We start from the raw sequence: 24,999 nt of genomic DNA on the forward strand, positions 1-24,999 counted from the left end.
AGCAGGTAACTCTCGCTACCACGCTTTAATCGAACAGATTTTTTTTTTCTTTTCATAACACAACAGTTCCGAGATCAGAGATGGCAATCTTTTATAAAATTAAAACCTGTAATTTTGACAAGACAGGAGTTATTTTTCTGCAGGATTAGCACTGTTTCATGAAGCCATCAATAATTCAAAGATTCAAAGTGTTTATTGTCACGTGCACAGTGTAGATATGCGTTTCCCTGTACAGTGAAATTCCTACTTTGTTGTCTGGAGTGCATCAGGATATGTGCTGGTAGAAGAGTGTAAATAGTCTTATAAATAGGATTATATATATGAATGTGAACATTGCAGTGAAACATAAGATGTTTGAGTGCAGCTTGGTGTGCAACACATTAAGTGTAGGTGCAAGGATGAGTGCAATTTGAGCGGCGGTGGACTTTACATGTGCAAGGAGAAGAACGAGTTTCAGCTGTTTAAGTGTCTGAGAGCGGTCGAGTAGAACGAGTTCTTTAATCGCGTCGTTCTACATTGCACATTCTTGTACCTTCCGGCCGGAGGGTGGGAGTGTGAACGGTCCATGCCGGGGGTGGGTGTGCTCCTTGGCGATGGAGGCGGCTCTCCTGTGGACTCTGCGGTGGTAGATGCTCTGCAGAGGAGGCAGTGGGGCTCTGCAGTCTTTACCACTCGCTGCAGGCGTCTACTGTCCAGATAACGGTGCTGCCGTACCACACAGTGATGCAGCTGGTCAGGATGCTCTCAACAATGCAGCTGTGGAAATTGCTGAAGATCCTCAGCCTCCTCGGGAAGTACAGTCGCTGTTGAGACCCTCTGACCGTCTGCATGGTGTTGAGGGACCAGGTGAGGTCCTCGCTCATGTGGACACCCAGGTACTTAAACCTGCTCACCCTCCCAATCTTGGAGGAACAGGTGGCTGATGAGGTCCCCTCTCCTTTGTCACGTCCACTATCATCTCCTTAATCTTGCGTTGTCCTCGCACCACTTCACCAGACTGGCCACCTCCATCCTGTAGGCAGTTTCATCTCCGATCTCTGCGGTGTCATCTGTGAGCTAAAGGATGACATTGTCCTCATGGGAGGCGACACTGTCGTGGGTGAACAGGTTGTAGAGCAGTGGTCTCCAAACTACGGCCCGGGGGCCGGATATGGCCCGCCTCCATATTTTGCCCGGCCCCTGAACAATACCAGAGATGTATTATGATTTTTTTTTTTCATTCTGGACGTGTAATCGTGACTTGTACATGTATAGAACGTAACATTCTATTCCATCCTTTTGCAGTCTGTGCCTTATCTGCAACCCCTCCCTCAAAAAAAAAATCCTGGACACACCCCTGTCAAATAACACGGAATAATGGCGAAAAGATTAGGTAAGAGAAAAATAAATTCAGAACGCAGGGTATTTAACCTGGTAGGAGTATTTAACTTGGTAGGTGTTGGTATCACTTTGGTTTCATTGCCTGCTTGCTTTCTGGTTTTCACAGTGAATTTGATATGAGAGAGTTGCAAACAGCTGTGTCTACAAGAAAGTTAATGTTCCTTGGTCTTTTTTATCTGTGAAAAACTTGAAAAGGGATTTTTGGTTATTATTTATTTGATAAATAGCGTTATTTATTTCATTAATAATGTTATTATTTGTTTTTCTGATTTTTTTTTCCCTGTCAAGATCCCAGAAAGGGTTAATTTTTGGTTATGTGTGGCTTTCTGGGAAGCAGTAAATGTTTACATTTAGACACCTCTGCGATCATCACACTTTTTGTTACAAACTGGCCCGGCCCCCCGTCAGAGAAGGGAAAAGTAATTTGGCTCTCGCAGGAAAAAGTTTGGGGACCCCTGGTGTAGAGGATGGGGCCTAAGACAGATCTCTGATCTGCCTGTGTTAATGATACCTGAGGTCCTGTTACCTATCCTGACAGACTGGTTTCTGCCAGTCAGGAAATCCAGGAGCAAGTGCAGGCCAATGATGGGCATGTTGTGTGTGAGTTTGTGTGGTGTGAACATGTTGAATGCGGGGATCTAGATTTGGTGATTTGCCTCTAAGGATATACAGTACTGTCTCAGAAAATTAGAATATTAAAAAAACAAAAATTACTTTTTCATGAAATTCTAATATTTTGAGATAGGATTTTTGAGTTTTCTTAAGATGTAAACCATAATCAGCAATATTAAAATAATAAAAGGCTTGCAATATTTCAGTTGATTTGTAATGAATCCAGAATGTATGACATTTTTGTTTTTGTAATTGCATTACAGAAGATAAAGAATTTTATCACAATACTCTAATTTTCTGAGACAGTCCTGTACATATATGTATATTCTTTTTTTTTTGAAGAAGTAAATAGATACTGCCAAGCTCAACATTTTGTACCACTGATATCAAGCCCTTCTGTAGGATGTGGAATAAATAGTCTGAGGATTATAGTGAAAGAATAAGAGGAAGGATACTAATAAGAATCACCTACAGGCAGTTTAGAGTCTTAATTAGTGAAAATTACATGTTTAAAGTGGGAGGAAGCAGAAGGATCCAAGGGAAAACCAATAGATCTAAACGCGGCCCCTCATCATTGCCGCGCCAAGTGCAAAATCACGGAAATTCATAACATTAAACCAAGCAAACCAAGTTAAAACACATCCGGACAAGATTTGGATGGTTGCACCAAACGGCAGTTTGTGCTCTGGGATCAATGCTGGATGTTGTTACGCTTAACAAAGAGATTAATAAAGTAGTAGAAGATCAGCAGAAACACGTTGGGGGGCGGGTTTTAAATCTGGTGGCCGTCACCCAAACCACTGAGGGGGTTCAGTTGTCAGGCTAATGGAATAAAGCTCTCGCCGTCTTCATCCAGAGCTTCAAAAGGCAGTAGAAACCGCACGGTCTGACACAACAGATGCAAACGCGTCTCAATGCATTGGGCGAATGATAGACCGTGGCGAGTCCTGCAGCTCGCGCTCTCTCTCACCACGATTTCGATTTCAGAGCGCCGCGGGATGTGCTTCAGCTGCTGCCAAAGAACATGAACTCTAAAAAATGGTCAGGAAACTTCATCCCTCACTTCGATACCCGATAGCCTCGGCTGTTGCATGTTTTTCGGACAAACGCGAAATGTCGAGGCTTATTCCAACCATACGTCCGTAGGCCCAAGTCGTTCAGAGGGAATGACCCATCTGATCGGAACGCGAGTGAACTTCTGCCGGTCGCGGATTGACCTGAACAAACTGCAACTGCCGTTAAACAGACGTTCATAATCCAATCTCATCCCGATTAAAGGTACACTCAAATTAAAGCACGCGCTGATTCGTTTAACCCGCTTAAGCTCACAGTTGGAGGAAGCGATCACAGAATTAAGATGTAAGACATTAAATATATGTGAGTAGTCTTGACATTAATCAAGTGACTGAAGTTTTCAAATAAAAGAAGCATTGGTAACTTTAGGGTGGGTAGAAGCGGACATTTTCATTTTGTTTCAGGGAATTAAATGTAAATGCTTTATCCGCCCGTGTCCTCGGTAAAACCGACATTCTCAAAATATCTATTTAAGAAGCCAAACCGACCAGATGACTCACATCCATTGAATCATGTGGCTCGAATATTGATTTGGCAGCGCCAGGGAGGACTGTGCTGTTGTTATTTTGGGGAGGAATATTGTAAATTCATACAGAAATTTATTGCTTTTGTAACTCAGTGCCATGTGGATTCAAACTAACGAACGGTTCCCATTTTTGGAAATGGCTAGACTTTCTTTTGACATTTGCTGAACCTTTAAATTCGAAAGCAGCTTTGCAGGATTTCATCCTGGGAATCAGTTAGGTCAGTTATTGATCCCCGTAAGGATTCCAGAGGAGTCGAGTCTGTCTGCTTCCCGTGGAAAATCTGTCCGGACAGCCAAAGTATAAATCTGCCATTTGTGAGTTTGGCATTTAGAATAGAAGTCTGCGTTTACTGCAGCCTGTTTGTTTCTAAAAAAAAAAAAAAAACCTTGAATTCCCTTTGTAACTCTCCAGTCGATCATACATGGTGCGGTTCACTTATTCATCCTGTTTTGAAGTGATCCAAGACATCCAAGACATTGTTGCAGTTTCACAGAATTCTGCCATTAAGGGCTAAAGGGTTAAAGTCTTGAAAAAAAAAAAATTAAAATTAACAGGGGGTTTAATCACACTGAAACCATCCATTGCATGCTGGATAGTGTAATGCAGGGGTGCACACACTTTTTCACCATGCGAGCAACTTATAAAATGTCCAAGTCAAAATGATCTACCTACTATAAAAATATTAAACATACAGTATAGTTGTTTATGATTATATTGAGAATTCTTTACAAGCACAATATATGTACTGTACATTTTTTTGTCACTATCTTGCACTGAATGGAAGCAGCCAGGGATGTGGAGTCCGGACAGTAGCTAGCGATATCCAGCCTCAAGCACACTTCTAAATGATTATTGTGGTTTTTATGAACAATCCGTAAATGCTGCTCCACATTTCCCTTCTTCGGTACAGCGATGGTAGACTGGCACTTAAAAATTACTTAGTCAAAAAAAAGTCCTCCTCCCATGAAAGTGGTATGTTTTTGACGACTTACTTGGTTCAGCACCCTCACTCATTTTAATGCCCTTTCTTCAGTTCAAAAGAAATTGAAGGATAACTAAGTAACTTGCTAGCTTTCTGGAATTTAACAGCACTCAACGCCGTTGTATGCACAGTGACCCACGTGTCAGAAAAGGTGAGAGGGCTGGCTGCCCTGTGCATCAATTAAGTGAAAAAAATTCATAGTGAGGTCGGATAATAAACCGATGACCGTTTTTAAAACCATGCGATCTACCCACGCTGCCATTGCAATCGTCCGGTAGATCCCGATCGCAAATCTGGTACCCCCGGTGTAATTGATAATCTGACATGATCCAAATTCAAGTTTGAAAGTAAGATGAAAAATAGGTCTAACTTACAAAAAAAAAAAATGTTTTATCACTTTGGAGAGTAAAAACAACAAGTGATGTATCGCGATGAACAGTAAGTTGTGTTGTTTTTGCCTCGGCCGACACCGGAAGAGGGTGAGCTGAGGGGTGAATGACAGGGTTGTTAGCAGAAGACATTGGCGGGGTGAGTCGGCGGGGCGAGTCGAGCATGAGCTGAGTAATTGACGTTCACAGCAGCTCCGCTCTAAACGCCGCAGACACTTTCCTAATGAGCCGCGGGTCCATTGCTCACCGGAGCCAAAAGCGGCAGCCGCCGAACACAAATCAACGGCGGGGCCGCGTGAGACGGCAAGATTACTGTGCAGTCGACTGGCAGATGATATCCACTGCATTGCAGGAGACTCAAGTTGTTGCAGAAAATAAACCGTGTGTGTGTTTTCAACTTACAAACACTGACAAAATAAATTGCTAATGCATTTGTCTCCGCCTGTATTTGAACAGAAATGGGAATTAATGCTAAGTTTTTTGAAAATATCAAATTACAAATGAACTCGTGCTTTATCTAGGCAGCTCAGTGATGCAGAGACAAAACACACAGTGAATGGTTGAGCTTCTTTATAAGATTTGTGAATGAGAGCGAATGGTTTTATGTCCCTATATCAGGGGTCGGGAACCTTTTTGACTGGAAGAGCCATAAAAGCTGAATCTATTTCATTGAGAGCCATGTAGTATTTTTCACGTATTATAAATTAAATATGTCTTACTTTTAATGCGGCCTCTGGTGCTGCATGGATTTGTTCGAAGTGCCGCTTTATATTTGACCGTTTCATCGATGCAATTCTATCATAGCATATTAGACATACCGCAGATCCAAATGTAAAGGCCTTTCGTCCACGCAGCCTGGAATGCATCCTCTTTTTTTCTTTTCGCCATCTTTTCCGTTACGAGTATATCACAAGTATTTTAAAATCAGTTCCACGCCGATTTTTTTCTTTTTCAAGTCAAAATTGTCTGGGAGCCCTAGCCGTCACCGGAAGAGCCACATAAGGCTCGCGAGCCATAGGTTCCCGACCGCTGCTCTATACGATGTGTGAACGGGTGAACATTCATGCAAAGGGTGAATGAGAGGATGAATGCTTAAATGTGTTTATAAGACGGGGGAATGCGAGGGTGAAATGTATGTTTCTATATGACCTGCGAATGAGCAAGTGAATGGTTGCATGTCAATATGACATGAATGAGAAGGTGAATGGCTGTATGTTTCCATTTGTCAAATGGATGAGAGGGTGAATGTTTGCATGTCCCTATGTGCATGTGAATGAGAAGGTGAATGGTTGTATGTCTATATATGGCATGAATGAGAGGGTGAATGGTTTCATGTTTCCATAAGAGGCGCAATGATCGACCGCTTCCTGGTCCAAGGTAAACCCCGCCCAGTGACGGCTGAGATAGGCTCCATCAACCCCCCGACCCTCGGTGCTGGATTAGTGGTATAGACACCGAATGAATTAATCCGTTCATGTTTTTTTTAACCCTTATATTTTGATTATCTCTTCAAACCTTCTATTTCGAGCAAACCGACCTGGGATATTTTTCGACTTGTTACATCCAGTACGGTCATCGATCCTGGAGAACATTTTCACTCCTTACAATCTTAACCTGCACCGATAATTTGAGGGAAAAAGAAGCCGGGGACAAATCGATTCGAGCCCCCCCTGATTAGATATCTCTGTGATCAATAGAATATTGAACAGCCTTTAGCAAAGTGCCGCTTTTCCACATGACTTTGGAAGACTTTGTTCGGTTCTTTCCTGCAGCTGGTGATTTTAGGAGAGCGAAAGAAGGCAAAAATCTTGATGCCAATTCTGCTCATGTTTCTGCATCATGTGCTGTTATTTAAATCCACACAGTCAGAGGTCGGCTGGCCATCTGCACCATCTGGGCAATTTTAGATCTCCCGCTTATGGAGGGTTTATAAGCATGCGGTCGTATTCGATTGGTAATTTCCCCAATGATTTGAAATGCAAGGTGTTTGAAGATGAGTCCTTTCTCACTTTCAACCTCTAACAACAACAGCGGTATTGGTTCTGCTCATGGGGTTATAACTTTTTGGAGCTTAGAACTGGGAGATCGAGGTTATGATGTCTGATATTGGTCTGTCAGCAGATTATTGGAGTAAAATTACACATCACATTCAGCAAGGAAATACTGGTTGTTTCCAATCTGATGTATAGATAGAAATAATTTCAAGAAATGTGGTGGGTTTATATGCTAGTTAAAGTTGTCTTTCTTTAAAGTGATTTGTAAGTGATTCTTTTAAGTGATGTCAGGTCTGAAGGTCAGCACCGATAAATCACCGGGAACTTGTTTGATCATCTGACGAAACAACCAAAGTGGGAACATAGAGTTACTTGAACTGTGGCAGAATTTGAAATAAACAAACAAACAAACAAACAAATAAATAAATAAACATCATTGCTGATGTCCAAATATTGTTCTTAATCTGAGAATCCTCAGGAAATTACCTAGCATCTCTCCTTCGACTTAAAATAAAAAAAAAAAAAAAGCAAAAATTCTCTATATGACATGTAAATGAATGAAGAAATGGTTTTATATGATATATGAATGAGTCAATGTCAATATACTGTGTGAATAAAAGAGTTAATGTCATCTGTCCCGATATAAAGCCTCACAGAAGGCCGCTACACCTGAAGACGCAACCAGGTCCTCAAGAGTCTGGCAACAGTTCTTGGGACCAGGAGTAGTCACACCAACTCTTTGGCCTCGGAGACCAACCCATTCTATCGCAGCCCCAGCCTTCATGCGACAGGGAGAGAATAGCTCAACTGTCTCCTTACCAAACTAGATGCTAGACAGCTAGCTGTGGTGCGGGACTGAAAAGTGCTCGCTGATATTGGCCAGCAACTTATCTTTCCCCCCTGAGATCGCATGCCACTTCTCTGAGACCACACTTGGTACTCCGGTTCCATGGGAGAGCTCACCAGAAGAGGCAAGAAACCACACTACACTGGAAGCAGACGCTCAACCATGAGGATGGAGTGCAAAACTGTACCCGGTTGAAGTATGATGTGGACCTTTTGTGGCTCTTTAAAGACCTCTGCGCCCATGGACAGGCTCTGAAGGGGCCAGTGAAGATGGATCATGCGGAAGAACCCTTGCTGGGCTCGAAGAGCCTCGACATGAGCTGCTCGCTAATCCCCACTCGAGGACCCGGTCCACAACCCTCCGGGACGAGGGTGAACCAGGTCAGCTCTAGGCTGGACTCAGGGAAAAGGACTTCCCCAGCCTTGCTTAGTCCTTTCGGATGTGTCCCGAAATTTACATCCACTCCACACCTGAAATACAACTCTTGCGCCACTCTCAACATCAAGGTAAAGCTGATTGGCGTATCATCTATTGGCACAATGGACGATTTACCATCACGTCTCGAGTTTCATAATCCTATGACGTGAATGAGTGAGTGAAAGGTTGTATATAATTTATAAATAAATGAGTGAACGTTCCAGGATGAATTCTGACTCTCACCCAATGACAGCCGAGAGATCGGCAACACGATAGCAGGATTAGCAGTATAGCTAATGAATGAATATGTATATAAATACCAATCAAAATGATCAAGAAGTAAAAAAAAAAAACAGCTGTTAATTCACTCAGAAATACATTTCCATCACAGGCCTGCAGCTTCTCACTTCTCTGGAGTTTGTGCTCGGTCATTCTTCTAACTGCCCTCCGTCTGTCCTTTAAATCCCACGTCTTTTTTCGAGCTTCACTCTGAATTCTAATTCCTATTATTGTCATTTCACCAAGTCCGGCGTCCCATCACTGATGCAGCATGTGTTGACCTTGCTTGTATCTTACCTTGTAAGACAAAGAAAAAAACTTGAACTTAAATTGGTTCATTTCTTCCTTTTGACAACTTGTCCGATAAAGTTTGGATTTGTAACTTTAGGGTATGAATTGTTTAGCATATTTCAATTAAAGTTATCATATGGACGGCGTTACATTGTGGAATTATATAGCCATATATCAGGTTTGCACACCTCAGCTGTGTGTGTCCAGGCTTAAACAACAACAACATCATTTTCATTCAATATTTTAATTACCTTTCTGAGTTATTATACTCAGCTGGCTGTAGTGATTGTCCTTCTGGGACAAATAAAGGGATTTGAATAGAAATAAAAGAGAAAGCGAGTTCTGAGTATAGAACATTAAATATGGAACTTCAGGCGCTTGGAAATAAATTGTTATAGTTATCAGCATCAGCAGGACTTAACATTATTTAGGGACTCTTCTAAAGCTATTCTGCACAAGAGAGGGTCACTTGTTCCCACAACATTTTTTGTTTGTTGAGCCAAGAGCCAATATTTTCTGGGTGTTGGAAAATCTCAACGAAAAACTCCTTAATAGAATACAGTAAATTAAAATGAGTCCAAAACCCCATAAAATCTACAAAAACCATTTTAAATTACCCATAAAATACCTTTTTATCCACCATATCCAAGCAAGATAATTAACTAAATAGGAGCATAGATATAATTACCCAATGAGATGGAAATATGAATATATATATATTGAGTGTTCAGTGTTTTGCCCAAAGACATTTTGGCATGCAAACACAATAAAACCGCCAATGCATACTCACACACACAGACACACACACATATATATAAATTTACACAGGGAATGGAATGCATAAGTTGCTCAGAATAAACTGACAATTTTGTATTATTGATGTGATGGGCAGTGCCTGACAGTGATGTGCCAGAGATGTGGCAAAGAGGATGGATTTAATGCTGCATTTCTGAAAATTTCAACTGCTTAAACTGGGACTAAGAATGATGTTAAATTCATTACTCTTGTCTTTATTCAGCCAAAAACAGTGTAACCTTAAAAAAAAACCTTTATGATGGGAAATGGGTGGGTGATATATCTTCTATTTTTTTTTTTACTTTTGATAAACTCGGGGCATCTGTTTCTTGCAAGAGTTTGCAACAATACTCTGAGGATAGTTTACCTCAGTATAGGCGGAGGGGGTGAGAAATCAGTTCACTGCAAGATGATTCCATCGAAAATCCTTAACTGAGACAAAATATTGCCAGCAGAGACTAGTAGAAAAATCAGGATGAGAAACATATTTCCCGTCCGCTGCAGCGTTTCATCCATAGCAAAGAGTGTGTGACATTTTTGATGTATCTTTCAATTTTCCTGCCTGTAGGAACAAAGTCTGGAGGAACCCTTTCTGACGGCGGTGATTCATCACTGCATCGTTGCCGCAGCACAAAACCTGGAACCGAGACAAACGCACTTCACTGCACAAGTGCAGAAGAAGAGAAAGCCTTGATGGAAAAATCAGTTAGTGAACTGTCGCGACAATAAACGCCAGCTGGGCTTGAATCCGTGAGCCGGACACGCGAACAATCAACAGCATTTCGGCCCATTTGTGCTCAACTGATAGATACAATTCAGGATTTTTCTAAGTAGGTCAGAGTCGCAACACATGACCAACTTTGCAGAAAAAAAATAAAGTAAAAGTGTCGATTAGTTGAAAATAAGCTGAACCAAATAGATCCAGTGAGCCAACATGGCTGACCCCTACCAAAACAATATTTACCAACAAGGAGGCAGCGACAGTTACGGGACCTATGGCGAAGGAGACGGAGAAAATGGATATTGTTATCAAACAGATTACCCGCCCCAAGACGAGGACGCCGCTAGCGACGTCACCGAAGGTCACGATGAAGAAGATCAGATGTACGAAGGAGAGTATCAAGGAATCCCGCACCCCGACGAGGTGAAGGCAAGCCAGAAGGCGGACAGGTCTGACATCTCTTCCTAGATTTTTCCACTTTCAAATTAAGCGCTTCTTGATCACAGTTTTCCAACGAATCTCCAAAAATCATCATGTATCGCTATTGTTTCATTAATCCCTGACTGAATACTTGTTGAAATCTTCTTGCCACAACAACAAGACTTGAATTTCTTCACTTGAAGATGTTTGGACCCTCATCTTAGAGGCTTCTTCAGTTCTGATAACCTGTGGGGAGTTTCCGAATTTAACTGCCAGGGTTTTGGGCGGGTTTAGGTTATGTTGGCTTGTTATGTAAATAGAAGAGTTGATCAGCAGAAACTAGGTCAAAGGGGGTTATTATGCTAAATGGAGGTGTCGCACTCTGGCAGTTATATTCAGACATTAGAACTGCGATGAGAGGTGAAACGAGAACTTCAAGTCCAGTTGCAAACGACAAGAAGGTTTCTACAAGAATTCACCACGACCTGCATCCCTGACTGAGTTTGACATAATTTGATCAAGATATCTCTGTGGTTACGAGGTAAAAATCACAGGGAGTTGCAAAAAGTAAATGAGCTATAATAATTTAAAATAAACAATAAATGACCTTAAATAAATTTGGGTAAAGTTATCAAAAAATTGAAATTTTGTAAACACTAGCAAGAAAAAGATGGAAAGTATTTGAAAATTACTTTGGACTACCACAGAATCTACCTCATTTAGGTAGAATACAACAATCTGAAACCTGAGAGTGAAATATCACCTTCAAAACAGCAAAAAAAATTAACAGTCTGTGCATAAATGTCAGAATCCACAGCCAAAAAACCAAATCGTCCGGCGCATCGGAGCTGGAGGAGCTGTCTGAGCAGTATGAGGCCATCATGGAGGACTGCGGCCATGGAAAGTTCCAGTGGACGCTCTTCATCGTGCTGGGCCTGGCGCTCATGGCCGATGGCGTTGAATGCTTCGTGGTGGCGTTTGTTTTGCCCTCTGCGGAAAAGGACCTGTGTCTGTCCAACGCCGAGAAAGGAATGCTGGGTAAGCGCTTCGCTCCGCAGTAACTCTGAGACTCTGTTAGCAGGGAGGGGGGGTTTGATATTCACTTGTCCCGTCGTGATTTAGGGATGCATCGATTCTCTCCCCTTCTTGGACAGAAGGTGCAACGCAGCATCCAAGTCCAAAGGGTTGATTTTTAATGTTTATCCCAAAGATCATCGGGTGGCCGCAACTACGGCTTAAACACATCTCACGAGACCGCATGGAAAACCTTCATTATAATAATAATTATCGCTGCTTGTCGTGGCAACTTCTTCGGAACTGGAGAAGCCTCTGGAATGAGGGGTGAAACGTCTTCAAGTGAAGAAATTCAAGTCCAGTTGCCACGACAAGAGGAATTCGCCATATCCAGGATGACTGAGAACCTCCACAGACATAATTGTTAGTCCTATCTCATTGTTGATCCCTGACCTCTTTCCATTTCAAAACATGCCTTTGCCAAAGATTTAGTGAGTCGCCAAATGGTGTCCTGACGCTTTCCTGACACGATCAATTACCGCTGAGAAAAATTTGCAGAATTAGCTCCTTATCAAAATCTTCTTCTGGTGGTAACTGGACTTGAATTTCTTCACTTGCTGTTTCATCCCTCATCCCAGTTGCCACGACAAGGAGATTTTGACAAGAATTCGCCATGACCTGGATGACCGAGAACGCCGACAGGCATTCAGAATTAGCATTCTAGAAGAGAAAAAGCTAACAGTTTGCATATTTCAGTAATTATTGGTTAATGCCAAGTAGGAGTGTGGACTTCTGGATGGATATGGTTTCACCACCAGGGCAATTTCCTGCTTAAAATGATTTCAAGCCGTTACCAAACCACATCCTTCCACAGCTTAATGGCACAGAAAGCATGGATTCTAATTTGATTCATAAAACGTTAATGATTTATGATCCGATGGGATAAAAGCGACAAAAACGGATGAAAGCGCAACGCTTAGATTCACGATTAATGCCGAAATACCGGCGTGTAATCACTCGCGTTTCTATCACAGATTCATCTATAGACGATCAAATGATAGTGAAGTTCATCGTGTCAGTCACACCTTCAACAACATTAATACATTTTATTATCCGAATCTCCTGTTTCGATTATCATACGTCTCAGCCCGATAAAGTGCAAATGAGATTGTGAAAATATGCACACACACACACACAAGCACGCACACACACAAGCAACCCAGTCAATAATTGTCCGGAGCCTTTTAAAGCCTTCAGTAAACCCTAAATGATTTCTGCAATCACATTAGCTAATGGGCACTGAGAGGGTAGAATCGTCCCGCCTGCCAACGATAGAGAGAGCAAGAAGCATTTGCAACTATATAACATTGTATATTACTTTATTTGCATATTTAGGGTTCCCTCAGAGTAACTGTATTTGCATATTTATGGCATGGCCGCTGTATTTGCATTGCTATGGGCTCATCATTTCATTTGATTTGACAGATGCATACATGGGGTTTTGATGGTGGAGGAGGAGAAAGATGGCAGGGAGGAACAGATGGGGAAGATGGGAGGAAGAGTTTATGTAACAGCTGAGAGATTCCCCATAGGGGAAATTCTTTTGTCAGAGCAGCGTAGTAATTGCAGTATCAATAAATATGGGTATCATTTCCCATCTTTGGAAGAAAAAAAAAGACACGCTTACGTGCAAAATGACTTCATCTGAGATAGTTTGGACATGCACTGAGGGAGGATTGTGAAGATCTGGGTAGAGGGATGCTGAGGTTGAAACTGCCAGAGAGGAGGTTTATGGATGAAGTTAGAGGACAGGAAGTTATTTGTTTTTGTCATGAAGGAAACAGCCCATCATGATGAAGTCAAAACGAAATAGTCAATATTACTACTTGTACACAAGAATATTTTTCATAGTATTGTCCATTGATATCACATGACGGTGTCAACATCACTTCCATCTCAGAGATCATTATGGGGTCCTTAAAGCAACGTCAGCTAGAAACACTAGAAACGTGCAGGCGTGAGCGCTACTCTTATTAATAGCACAAGATCATTTGTGCCCGTCTCCTTCCATTTGTCTCTCGATCACACCCTCGCTTCCGATCTGTCCGTCCTGCTAATTCGCTCTCACTACCCCGACCGTTCGAGGCAGAAGGCCGCCCGCATTGAGGTGGGATCCGTCCAATAACTCTGCCCGGCAAGTGGCCAAGTGCTTGCTCACGGTTGAATGTTGGATTTCTATAAATCCTTTTAAAGAGAACACTGTGTGTGTCATGAGGCACCGGATAGATATATAAATAAAATATGACTTGACAAACAGACAACTGATGCCAGTTGGCTCTACCTCACAGCACAGGCACCACTTTCAATTAAAACAACTTGGCACAATGTGGATTGTGCAAAGATGCAGGATACGAGCAGAAAGCTGCGCATGAGGCTGATCTGTGAGAATAAACGCAGCAACATCCTATATATCGCATCTTGTAATTGCATCTTACGGGAGGTATTTTTGCATCGCTGCTTTCGGCCCCGAAAGCGAAGATGGCGGCGCCAAGGCTCAGTCTTCCCGGAGCGTTTGGACACGCAAAACTGAGTTTCATTCTTGATACCTTTTGTTCCAACTGTTGAAATATTGTTTAATTATCCACCACATGAGGGACGAATAGAATTGAATTTGAAAAGAATTATTACTATCTTTGTTAGTTTCACATCAATGTCAAGATTTAGGCTAAAAAATATCGATAGTAAGGATGCTCACATTGAAAAGTAAATAACTTTGCAACTTATTGTTTGATAATTTTATGTTACCGTTCTATTTTCGGGGGGATTCCCTGTACTTTTCCACTTCTCTCTCCGAGACAAACTCCCACTGATGCTCTCACTTCTATGAATCATCTTCAGGTCCTGCAACAGACTTGCAGATAGGTACTGTCTTACACCACCTTTGGGTTTAGGTACCATTCCATCCTTATCTGTTACACCCCCAATTTTGTGTGCAGTACTACACTTCTCTGCATTGGTCACTCCTTGTACAAAAGGGACTCACTATAACCAATAAATAGGAGACCTGCTGGAAGAAAAGCAGATGCAGTCTCCATCTCTGTTTCTCTCTGCTCGCCGTAGCTACGACCTAACCTCTGATACAATAGGTTGTCGTCCATCATCAGATCAGCAAGGTCAGGGGTCGGCAACCCGCGGCTCTTTCATCTTTACACTGCGGCTCCGAGTGGCTTGGGAAAATAAATTATAAATATTTAATTGAAGTGTATTTCATTTGTGTTAATTCCTTTTTTTTTAACTTTTAGTTCTAAGTTGGAAGAGTATTGTGATCTTGAAATATTAAATAAAATTATATTTATTATTTTTCGCCGCACAAAATAACGTCACACTCGCGGAAGCCGGTATACCTGCCAGCTGGTAAAGTCCCGATTTGCAGATGCTGTGCGCAGACGTTCAGGAGCAGAAGTCCCATAAACTATGTAAAATAAATATTTAGACGAAGATATTTTGCAAATACTTATTTTTTATCGTTTACTGACACAGTGATTTTTTCCAGATTTATTTTTAAAATTCAGGTCAAGGCTCCGCTACACCCTCTGAAAGCCCAAAGCTCAAAATGAGTTCATTACATAAATAAAATCTAATTTTCTCCGGAATACTTTGTGAATTTCAGATGTACCACACTACACACTTGTTTATACAAAGTGTAAAGGTAATAAAAAGCAATATATACAGTGGTACCTTTATTTTAGACGTCAAAAAGTAATTGCGGCTCCCAGTTTTCTTTTCCGAGGAAACCGGGTCCAAATGGCTCTTTGGGTGTTACGGGTTGCCGACCCCTGAGCTAGAGGATCCGGACCTTAGCCTTGGACTGAGAGGACGAGGAGAGCCCGCCGCTTTGGTTCTCGGGGGCTATCACCCGCCTCACCCCAAAACACTTATGATCCAAAAAAGGTTGGATTTGCAAGGAACGGGACCTGAGTCTCACGCCGTCCCGTCCTCGCTGTTTTCCGCACAATAGCCTCCCTGCATCATCACCTTCCTGTCCTCGGTTTGGTCCCGCAGCGTTTTGGGATGGAGATAGACTTATTTTCCTCTGACTCAGCTTGCGCAGTCGGCGATTGATCGATCCTCCACCCCACCCCTACCGCTCCGCTCTGACCTTGAAACGAGAAGCGACAGAACAGCCGGCGTGAAAATAGATGCGTGAACCCCATGAGCTTTGCTTGTTTTTATTTAAATCGATTGCTAGAAAAGATTCACACAAAACCCAGAAGGAAAAACTGCGGATGATACGGTCTTGTTTGCAACGTGTTAACAAAAGGGGTTACTACGCCAGCCAAAAAGTCTCAGTTGAAGGCCGTTGGGTTTGTTTACTTTTAACAAAGATAACAAAAATGACTAATTTCCCCAGCAGTCATTATTTTAAAAGGTAGACCTCTCTTTATGTATTCATGCTCCAAGGCCAGGTTGGACTGCGGGTTTCCATGTCGATTAAAAACCAAGCAATATCCCGCGATCACATAGAGATCTGGAACAGGAATAAACCCCGTCGCTTTTGTGCGACCATCTGCATACTGACGTGACGCCGAGGCGCCGGTCCTTGGCCGCAGTTGGACTTGGCCGAAGCGGAAACATGCTCGGGTCTTTATTTTGAAAAACTGGGGAGTTGGCAGAGCAGAAAAATGAGCAGGGAGAAGCCATTTCCCCGGCATGAGATGCCGTAGCGTGTTGAAAAGTAGAATGAAAATAGAAATATTCCGCTATTGAGGTAAACTGTAAAATCATTTCCTAACGGATTATCAATATGGCTTATCCTACGCTTAGGGTCGCGGGAGGGGCTGGAGCCAGTCGATCACAAGGCCACGTATAGACACGCAATCATTCACTCTCATTCATTTAACATTCACACGTCTGAGAAATTTAAGGTCTCTGTTGAACCCATTACATGTTTTTATGCAGAACAGAAAGGCCGCCTGTCAGAATCAAACTTTGCACTGCGCCGCCATGGTTTCAGTTATTAAAATAATTATCCATTTTTGAGCAACGTATTAACCCGCACACATACAGATTTCTCCTCAGGGAGAGCAACTGTTTTTGTTTTCAGGAATAAAAAGGAATTAGTAGAAGTGTTTGGTTGAGGTCAGAAAATCTCCTGTCTAACAATAAATGGAGCAAATTAAACAAAATCAGCCAAACCTTGCTTGGGCGTCAGCAGAGAGTAATCTGAGTAAGTTCATTACTACTTTTTGAGTAGCAAAGGGTTTTATGAAGGTGTGTGTGTGTGTGTGAAGCCTTGACTTACCGACTCTCCCGCTCCCGCTTTCAGGTTTGGTGGTCTTCCTCAGCATGATGGTTGGGGCCTTCCTCTGGGGGGGGCTGGCGGACAAAGTCGGCCGACGACGCTGTCTAATTATTGCTTTGGATATAAACTGCATCTTCGCCTTCTTGTCCTCGTTCGCCCAGGGATACGGATCCTTCCTCTTCTTCAGGCTGCTGTCGGGCATCGGGTAACGCGACACCTGCATCAGCACAGAAATTACATGTTTGAAAAAATAAGAATGAATGAAGTGTAATATGGCAGCATTTACTCATATTAACTCGATCTATCGTGATTTCTGCAAACTTTTTGGCTGCTTCTCCGGGGCTTCTATGTCTATTTCTAAGTTTTATGTCTGCCTTTTTGGTGATCTCTTATAATTTTCTCTGTGTACTTGTTATTTTTATGCTTGTTTTTTTCCATGCCTGGGGTGATGCATCCATGGCATTTTCACATTTTGAAAAAGAATCGGTTTACCTGAAGTTTGCAGAGAATTGTCTAAAACCAAGAGAACATTATGTATTGTCAGAATTACCCTATTACCAAATTGAGTTATTGGTAAATACAACAGCTCCATAATTAGAGTGTTTAGCAAAGCTATTAAATCAGCCTTTTAATATGGAGATCATGCAGATATGGAACTCCAGTTGCACAGCCTGATTTCCGTCTCGTTGTCGTGACACTCTGTTCTATCTCAGAATATCTGCGTTCCACAGGGAGCCGCGCAGCCCAGACCGAGAAATAGGTCACATACTCCACAAGCACAATGAAAATAATTCATATGCACACACTGCCGGCATGACGGGCAAAAAAAAAAAAAATATATAATATATATATATATATATATATATATATATATATATATATAAATGCATGGCCCACCGGTGGGTATCTTAACGCTTTATCCTTTTTAAAAAGAAAATGTCCTCGGTATAACCAGTAAATTCCACATTAATGTAAAGATGAAATGTGTTATACGTCGATTCAAATGTGTCTGTGTGTGTTATGAAACTGATCACACTTCTCCAATGTTTTTTCTCTCAGCATCGGCGGCACGGTGCCGATCGTTTACTCGTACTTCTCAGAGTTCCTTCAGACGGACAAGCGAGGAGAACACCTGTCCTGGTTGTGTATGTTCTGGATGATCGGTGGGATTTATGCCTCCTTCACCGCCTGGGGGATCATACCTCAATACGGTAAGGATATTAACTAAATATGCCTTTCAGGGTCCACTTTCTTTGCAGATTGTTGTGTCCTACTGGGCTTTTACCATTTATTAATTTCTTTTTCGGCTTGTTGGGACTGTTTGTGTGCGTTCAGGCTGGGGGTTGAGCATGGGTTCGGAGATTCAGTTCCACAGCTGGAGGGTGTTCGTCCTGGTCGCGGCGCTTCCTGCCATCGGCTCTCTGATAGGACTCGCCTTCATGCCGGAGAGCCCCCGCTTCCTCCTGGAGGTCAGATTTTCCTGGATGCTGTTCACACTTCAAACCTGTTGGAGGGGGGTTGGAAGAGAAGAAACGTATCAGGCCTTTATGTAAAGTTTGCAAGCGCTGCAAAGGTATCTCCTGGTGTGCTCATACATCCTGGATGTGTGTGTATTGGTGCGTGTGGAGCAGAATGCCAAGCACGATGAGGCGTGGATGATCCTGAAGCAGGTCCACGACATTAACTGGAGGGCAAAAGGGAAGCCCGAGAAGGTCTTCACGGTGAGCGCACATACCTTTCTACCACCAAGCAAAGGCATTACTTGCACAATTACTGGAGTAGCTACCGTTGATAAACTCAAAAAAATAGCTATAAAACCTGTAAATGCAGGTTTTTGAATGAAAATACTCAATTTTTTTGCTATAAACAATGTTCTGCTGATAACAAATGGGCTCTAATTTGCACGACCTCGAAGGTTAAAGGACATTAAGAGGGTTCAAGGACTAGAGTACTGGGATTGGTCAATGGGATCAAGACCAAAGAACCATAAACAATGGAGTTAAGGAACATAAAGGTTTAAGGGAACATGAGAATTAGGGGTTATAGACTCAAAAAGGGTCATTTCTTGGGAAATATAGGGTTTTGATGGACTGGTGGAACTCGGGGCAGAGGGAAAATAGTGTTTGGGGAACAAGTAAAGGAATCAAATAAATGTACACCAGTGTTCGTGTCATCCTGCATGGCAGCGTTTGAAGTGAATACAAAACAAATGTACTTTTCTGCGCACAAAACACGAGCCATGCACCAAATGTGTGAGGAAGTTTGTCTTCATTACATAGCTCTATTTTTCTGGCAAGTACAACTCAGGGTTTATGTGAGTATCCTCTAAGAGCCAGGATGTTCCCCAATGAAAACTTGCCCGCGAGCTGTAATCGGAATTTACTGTGCAGACAAAAAGGAGCCTGACAGCTTCCAATCAATTCAAAAACTTTTTTTTTTTCCCTTTAACCCAACTTGAGTCTCATTGTGCCAAATGCATCAGCAGAAACTCTATTTCACTTTGATTCAGACCTGATCTATAATGTAACTAATATCAGACCATCACAGAATAAGGGAAGGCAACAGTACATAAACTGTGGGAAATACAATCAGTATTAACGTAAAAAAAACTTACATTAACTTAAGGAAGTACTTATTTCAAGAACCTAATTACTCAACTTGTCCTATCAAACTTCCTCAGTGAATCTGTCAAGACGTCGCAAGGATGACTTGAGATTGAACCCAAATGCTCGACATGAAGCCGGTGTTGATCTCAGCAGTATTTTAGAAAATGCAAAATAAAAAGTCAGAATGTGTAGAAATCGAAACTCCAGAAATAACAACAAACCTGACACAGCCAGGCAAAATGAAAGGATTCACACCACATATATACACCAGACTTGAAATGGAAAAAAAAGGTTGAGACAACTGCCTCAGCCAATATCCATGGACAGAATCCTCGGTTTTCGTTGTAAAAATCTCGACTTTTTTCTCAACACTCCATCAGATCTGACTTCGCTTTTGACGTTCACGTCACAGAGAGGCTCCAAACAAGGACCGCTGAACAAAATGTTCAAGGTCACAGGCATTGAGTGTTGTATATCCAACATAGGATGTTTCTGACCAACCAGATACCATTAAAATGTATAATTATTGACAAACAAGAGTATATTTTTCACTATAACACCCAGCCTTATTTAAGACTCAATTCTAGACAAGGCAGAAATACCAAAGCAGAAGCTTAAATCATGTCTGAAGTTTGTTGTTGCAAAGGACTTGAATTTCGTTGTCTCCTTCAGGTGACTCACATAAAGGCTCCCAAGACGGCAGAGGATGATTTTATTGAGATCAAAAGCGCCACAGGAACGGACACGCAACGCTGGGCTGTCCGATCTCTCACGCTCTGCAAACTGGTACGCACGGAAACACCGGCTGAAGGAAAAGCCTCACAGGGTGGGCGGGGTGGGGGGGAAATGTGGATGTATTTTCTCTTCCCATCTGCAAAGCTCCAGAGACCCTTAGCCTGGAGTTTGTCCACTTATAGATTCCATAGGAACACGCCTGCAATTACTGTCAAGGCCAGGATTTCCATCACCTGAACGAAATCTACTGCTGTTGTTTTTTTTTTTTTAAATCAATGTTCAAACTTAGGATATGATTTAACAGCTTTGTCTTTAGTGCATTCACGTCAGAACCCCTAATACCCATCGATGTGAAGCGACACTCAAATGAACTGGCTGTCTCTTTATAAAAGCGATTCAATTATTTCCATCGATGAAACGTTCCTCCTTTCTTTTTTTCCTCCAGTGACTTTTTGGGCAGTTTTGTAGGCCGTTGGGTTAAATATGAAAATAACACATGTTTGCTCCAAGGTGCTGAAGAACGTAGCCTCTCTCATGTCCGCTGAACTGAGGATTGCGACGCTCTTCATGGCCGTGATCTGGTTCTGCATGGCTTTCAGGTTCGTCGGCTCTTCCGCCTGTTACTAAAACCTCAGAATTTTCTATGCGTAATCATCGTCTTCCTTCCCGTTGCAGTTACTACGGCCTGTCCGTGTGGTTCCCCGACATGATCAAACACCTGCAGTATGAAGAGTATAAGTCCGAGGTCAAGGTAAATCTTCCACCCAAGTGGAAGCAAGAAGTTCCATGTTTTCAAACGCTTCTGCACAGGTTTCCCCCCCCCAAAAAAGTATCAAATGACAGTAAAAACAGTTCTTCTCTACAGATCTTCAACAGGGAACGAGTGGAGGACTTTGTTTTTAACTTCCCGCTGCAGAACCAGGTGCATAACAACGGCACATTCATCAATGACAAGTGAGTAAACTGCTCTGCCCGGTGGACAGAAGAAGTACTGCAGACCTGAAGCCCTTGCGCTCATGTCAGTTTGGAAAGAAAATGGAATAAATCTGTCTTAACTGACTGGGCTGAGACCAAATAAGCAATAAAAGATGGCAAATGAAAACTTAATTCATTCTCTCATCTGCTCCGGAGACAGAGCAAAACACTTTAAGTCAACATTTAGTTTCAGGAAGGACCTTGAAGCGACAAGCAAAAAAGTTTTAATGTCGTATATCAACCATTCCATTCTTTGTTATCACACACTTGCATGTTTCATTGACGTGCATGTGAAACATTAGCTATATGTCAACACCGGATCTCCTCTCTGCATATGCTAATGGTCAAAATATACAGCCATGAAAATGCATTGTGAAGATTGTAAACCCTTTGGGGTTTATGTGAGCTTCACATTTCTTTATTTCTTTATTTTATTCTTATTATTGGATTCTGATGGAGAATTCATGTTTATAAAGGGGGACATCCACATTCTGTCCACATAGGTCAAATCAGGAATACACTTATTTTGTCTGAGGAGCCCAATGAGCAGCAACACCCTCCTGAAGTTCCTCTCGGTTCAGTTTTTAATGAAATAAGAAGTTTAAATTTTCTAATCAAGTCGTAATCCTTAGTTACCATTTAGAAAGCACTTGTAATGTATAAAATGTCACTGTTTAAAAAGTTATGTATCCATTTACAGTATTAATTCCCATTGGAAGTGACTGGATACTTTATTAGTTACATTTAATTTTGTTAATTAGAAGTCCTGAATGTTGAAAAATTCCAGAAAATTCTATTTTAATATATGCTGAATAGCGATTGGTAGAAATTGATATTTAATCAAGAAACAATGCAATACAGTCAGCCATTTTGAAAATACCCCCAACAAATGAGACGCAAAGATGTTGAGGCTAAGCGAGCGTCACATGAGCGCATTATTATCCGGGCCTTTTCTAAACCCTCCGTCAGACATCACTCAACTCAATGAAACTTGATGTAACCTGATTTTGGAGAGATCACTGAAATTTTTGTTAAATACCAAATTATGACCAATGGACTGGAGCGAATGTGGAGGACTGCATTTCTGTGTGGCCTTTACGAAAAAACCCATCGGGCCCCTGCAGGACATGTCACCTCTGTAGAACTAGGTTTTGGGAGCTGATATACAGTAAATGACGCTACTGTATATTGCTGGACTTCTATGCCTCTCGCAGAATTTAAAGCAACAGAATGGGATCTCAGTCATCAGCAGCATTATACCGCTGAATACCGCACTGCGGGGATGCGACCGTTGGGACTCCAACCATGTAAACTGCAAGTGTGAGACAAATCTACACTTGGTATGATCAGCTCCCTCCACGACCTTGAGCATTTACAGCCTTTTGCCAGTCAAAAAACCTTGGTCAGATCCCAGCGGTGGGCTGCCTTCTGCCTTGACCGGTTTGGGGCAGAACATGTATGTCCAAACATGTGGCCCCTGTGATTGACAGGTCTATGTCAAATCGCACCCTTTGCCCAATGCCCAACACAGGAATGACGCTGACATGGTCCTAGTATCAGTACAGCAGACAATGCAACGCCGTATATTTCTATTTGGACAAGCCCATTCTGCCCATTCTGCACTTTGTCAGCCATAGAAGTCCAAGTCCATGTTTTCTCCGTCTATCCGTCTGTGTGTGGCATCCCATCCTCCGTAGGTTCATCAACATAGAGCTCAAGTCAGTGAAGTTTGAGGACTCACTGTTTGAAGACTGTCGCTTTGAGGACATCAGGTCCACCGACACAGTGTTTGAGAACTGCACCATTATCTCCACTGTCTTCTACAACACAGGTATGTAGTGCAGGAGCAGCAGCCCAACACGTCCCGCTCGGGAGGGAGGTCAAAGCGATGTTTGAGCCCTGAACGATATGAGACACAAAAACGTGGACTCAAAGTGTTTCCCTTTCACTACTGCCATTGAATTTAAAGAGGAAAAACTGCATTGGTTGGGTCACTACTTGGAGGGCAGATGCTCAACTCAGGCTACATGGAAAAAAAAATATTCAGAGCACATTGAGATGATTGTCAAAGTGATTTAAACACTGATCAGAATTAATCCTCTACTGCATTATACTTTGCCCAAAAAGTATTTTTCAGGCGCTTGAACCTGCACACTCACTCTGCACTCAACTCATCTCATGACAATTTCAGTTTTTCTTGTGGCTCTAAAAAAAATGATGCAACTGCTCCCCAGAGTGTAGAAATGTGTGTACATCCCTACGATTCCACGGAATAGATGTGCCGCTGTAACATTTCACAGTCTGCTCTAGGACACCGGCGGCAAAGCACTTCAGATGCAGCCACTTTTAAGTTTGCTACGCAGTTACTTTCACCACTTTGACGTACTTTACATTCAAGGAGATGAACGATTCATTGTCGAAAAGACAAGGTTAGGATTTGACGGCGGTCTGTTGGGAATAAATTTTGAGCATAAAATTCCAAATGGACCTCATTTGAAGCCCTTTTTTAAGTGATTTTTTTAATTTTAAGAAAATCCCACTTGTAAACTGCTAAGAATGACAAATGTCCACTTATATCACATTTTGTCTTTTTTTAGGGGGAAAAAGGAGGGAATGGATGAATAATAAGTAATTGCAGAAATAGCAAAAATCTAAAAAAATCATAAATAGCCTCTTTTTTGGTTATTACTGCTGATGCAGTTGACTGTACTTTGGGTAAAATGGTGTTTCAGCACCTCCAATTTAGACAACTGCAAATTAATTCATGTTTGATATTGGTTTTAAATGACATTTACAGGTAAATTATATTAAAACCTTGAAGGTAAAGCCGACAGCTAACCTAAAACCTAAATCAGCTTTATTAAATACGAGTAAAATCGGCCAAGAAAGAGATTGATGATGTGATTAAATAGAAATGATAAAATAGAAATTCACCGTCGCCCTCGGGGCTTGTCTGAAGCTTCCGTCTGATGTTTTGTGGTTCCCCAAACCCCATAGACTTGGAGGGAAAGTTTATAGACTGCAAGATGGAAAACACCACCATTGAGCACAACAAACATGGCTGCCACCTGGACACCGTCGAAGAGAACGACGTCCTCATCTACCTGGTCAGCTTCCTGGGCAGTCTGGCAGTTTTGCCTGGCAACATCATCTCTGCGCTCTTCATGGAAAAGATTGGGAGAGTTCGAATGATAGGTAATCTGATTTACTTATTTTGACTTTTATCATTACTGTTCTATAAAACTTATGGCAATATTTTGTTTTACAATGATTCATTTATCCTTTGTTTGAGTGGCCTGATGACTTAATTCAAATTTGAAAAAACAAACGAGCGTTTTAAAAAGTTGTTTGCGCACTATCTCATGCACAGACGTGACTTAGAGATTTTACAAGAATCACCATCACGAGGTTGTAACTTTGGCACTGTTAATAAAACTAAATAGATTATGACTTTTAGTTAAGCTATTAAGAAGTAACTATTGGTTTCAAAATTTTAATATCTTTAATTGTTATTATTCCTGGATATAAGGGAGCCGTGATGATCATGGGGATGTGTCTTGTCATTGATAGGCTACTGATCTCAAAAGCTATCATTAGCAATGCTAAGCTAACCTGTTAGAGGAAGCTCTTTGTTGAACA

General features: G+C 41.9%; 1 protein-coding gene and 1 long non-coding RNA gene across 4 annotated transcripts in view; one reads left to right on the forward strand and one right to left on the reverse strand.

Moving 5' to 3' along the window:
• LOC147225076 (uncharacterized) lies at window positions 1-24,362 on the reverse strand. The gene is made up of 5 exons (XR_015107368.1): window positions 24,295-24,362; window positions 23,102-23,259; window positions 18,330-18,548; window positions 17,045-17,261; window positions 1-1,179 (listed from the first exon to the last, which is right to left on the reverse strand). It is a non-coding gene; the product is annotated as an uncharacterized LOC147225076 (long non-coding RNA).
• Window positions 1-24,999, forward strand: part of LOC147225075 (synaptic vesicle glycoprotein 2B-like) — a 47,515-nt gene that overhangs the window by 18,889 nt on the left and 3,627 nt on the right. For all 3 annotated transcript variants that reach the window (XM_086163172.1, XM_086163171.1, XM_086163173.1), the window contains exons 2-13: window positions 10,156-10,757; window positions 11,537-11,766; window positions 17,069-17,249; window positions 18,104-18,255; window positions 18,380-18,513; window positions 18,676-18,765; window positions 20,323-20,436; window positions 20,896-20,984; window positions 21,061-21,136; window positions 21,251-21,339; window positions 23,058-23,191; window positions 24,358-24,555. In XM_086163172.1, coding sequence (XP_086019298.1) covers window positions 10,522-10,757; window positions 11,537-11,766; window positions 17,069-17,249; window positions 18,104-18,255; window positions 18,380-18,513; window positions 18,676-18,765; window positions 20,323-20,436; window positions 20,896-20,984; window positions 21,061-21,136; window positions 21,251-21,339; window positions 23,058-23,191; window positions 24,358-24,555 — 1,723 coding nt within the window. In that variant the 5' untranslated portion in view covers window positions 10,156-10,521. The remainder of the gene's footprint in view (window positions 1-10,155; window positions 10,758-11,536; window positions 11,767-17,068; window positions 17,250-18,103; window positions 18,256-18,379; window positions 18,514-18,675; window positions 18,766-20,322; window positions 20,437-20,895; window positions 20,985-21,060; window positions 21,137-21,250; window positions 21,340-23,057; window positions 23,192-24,357; window positions 24,556-24,999) is intronic.

The sequence above is a fragment of the Fistularia commersonii genome, chromosome 17 (genome assembly GCF_037954325.1).
Source record: "Fistularia commersonii isolate RoL2024-O1a breed Wild chromosome 17, RoL_Fcom_v1.0, whole genome shotgun sequence".
Taxonomy (NCBI): Eukaryota; Metazoa; Chordata; class Actinopteri; order Syngnathiformes; family Fistulariidae; genus Fistularia; species Fistularia commersonii.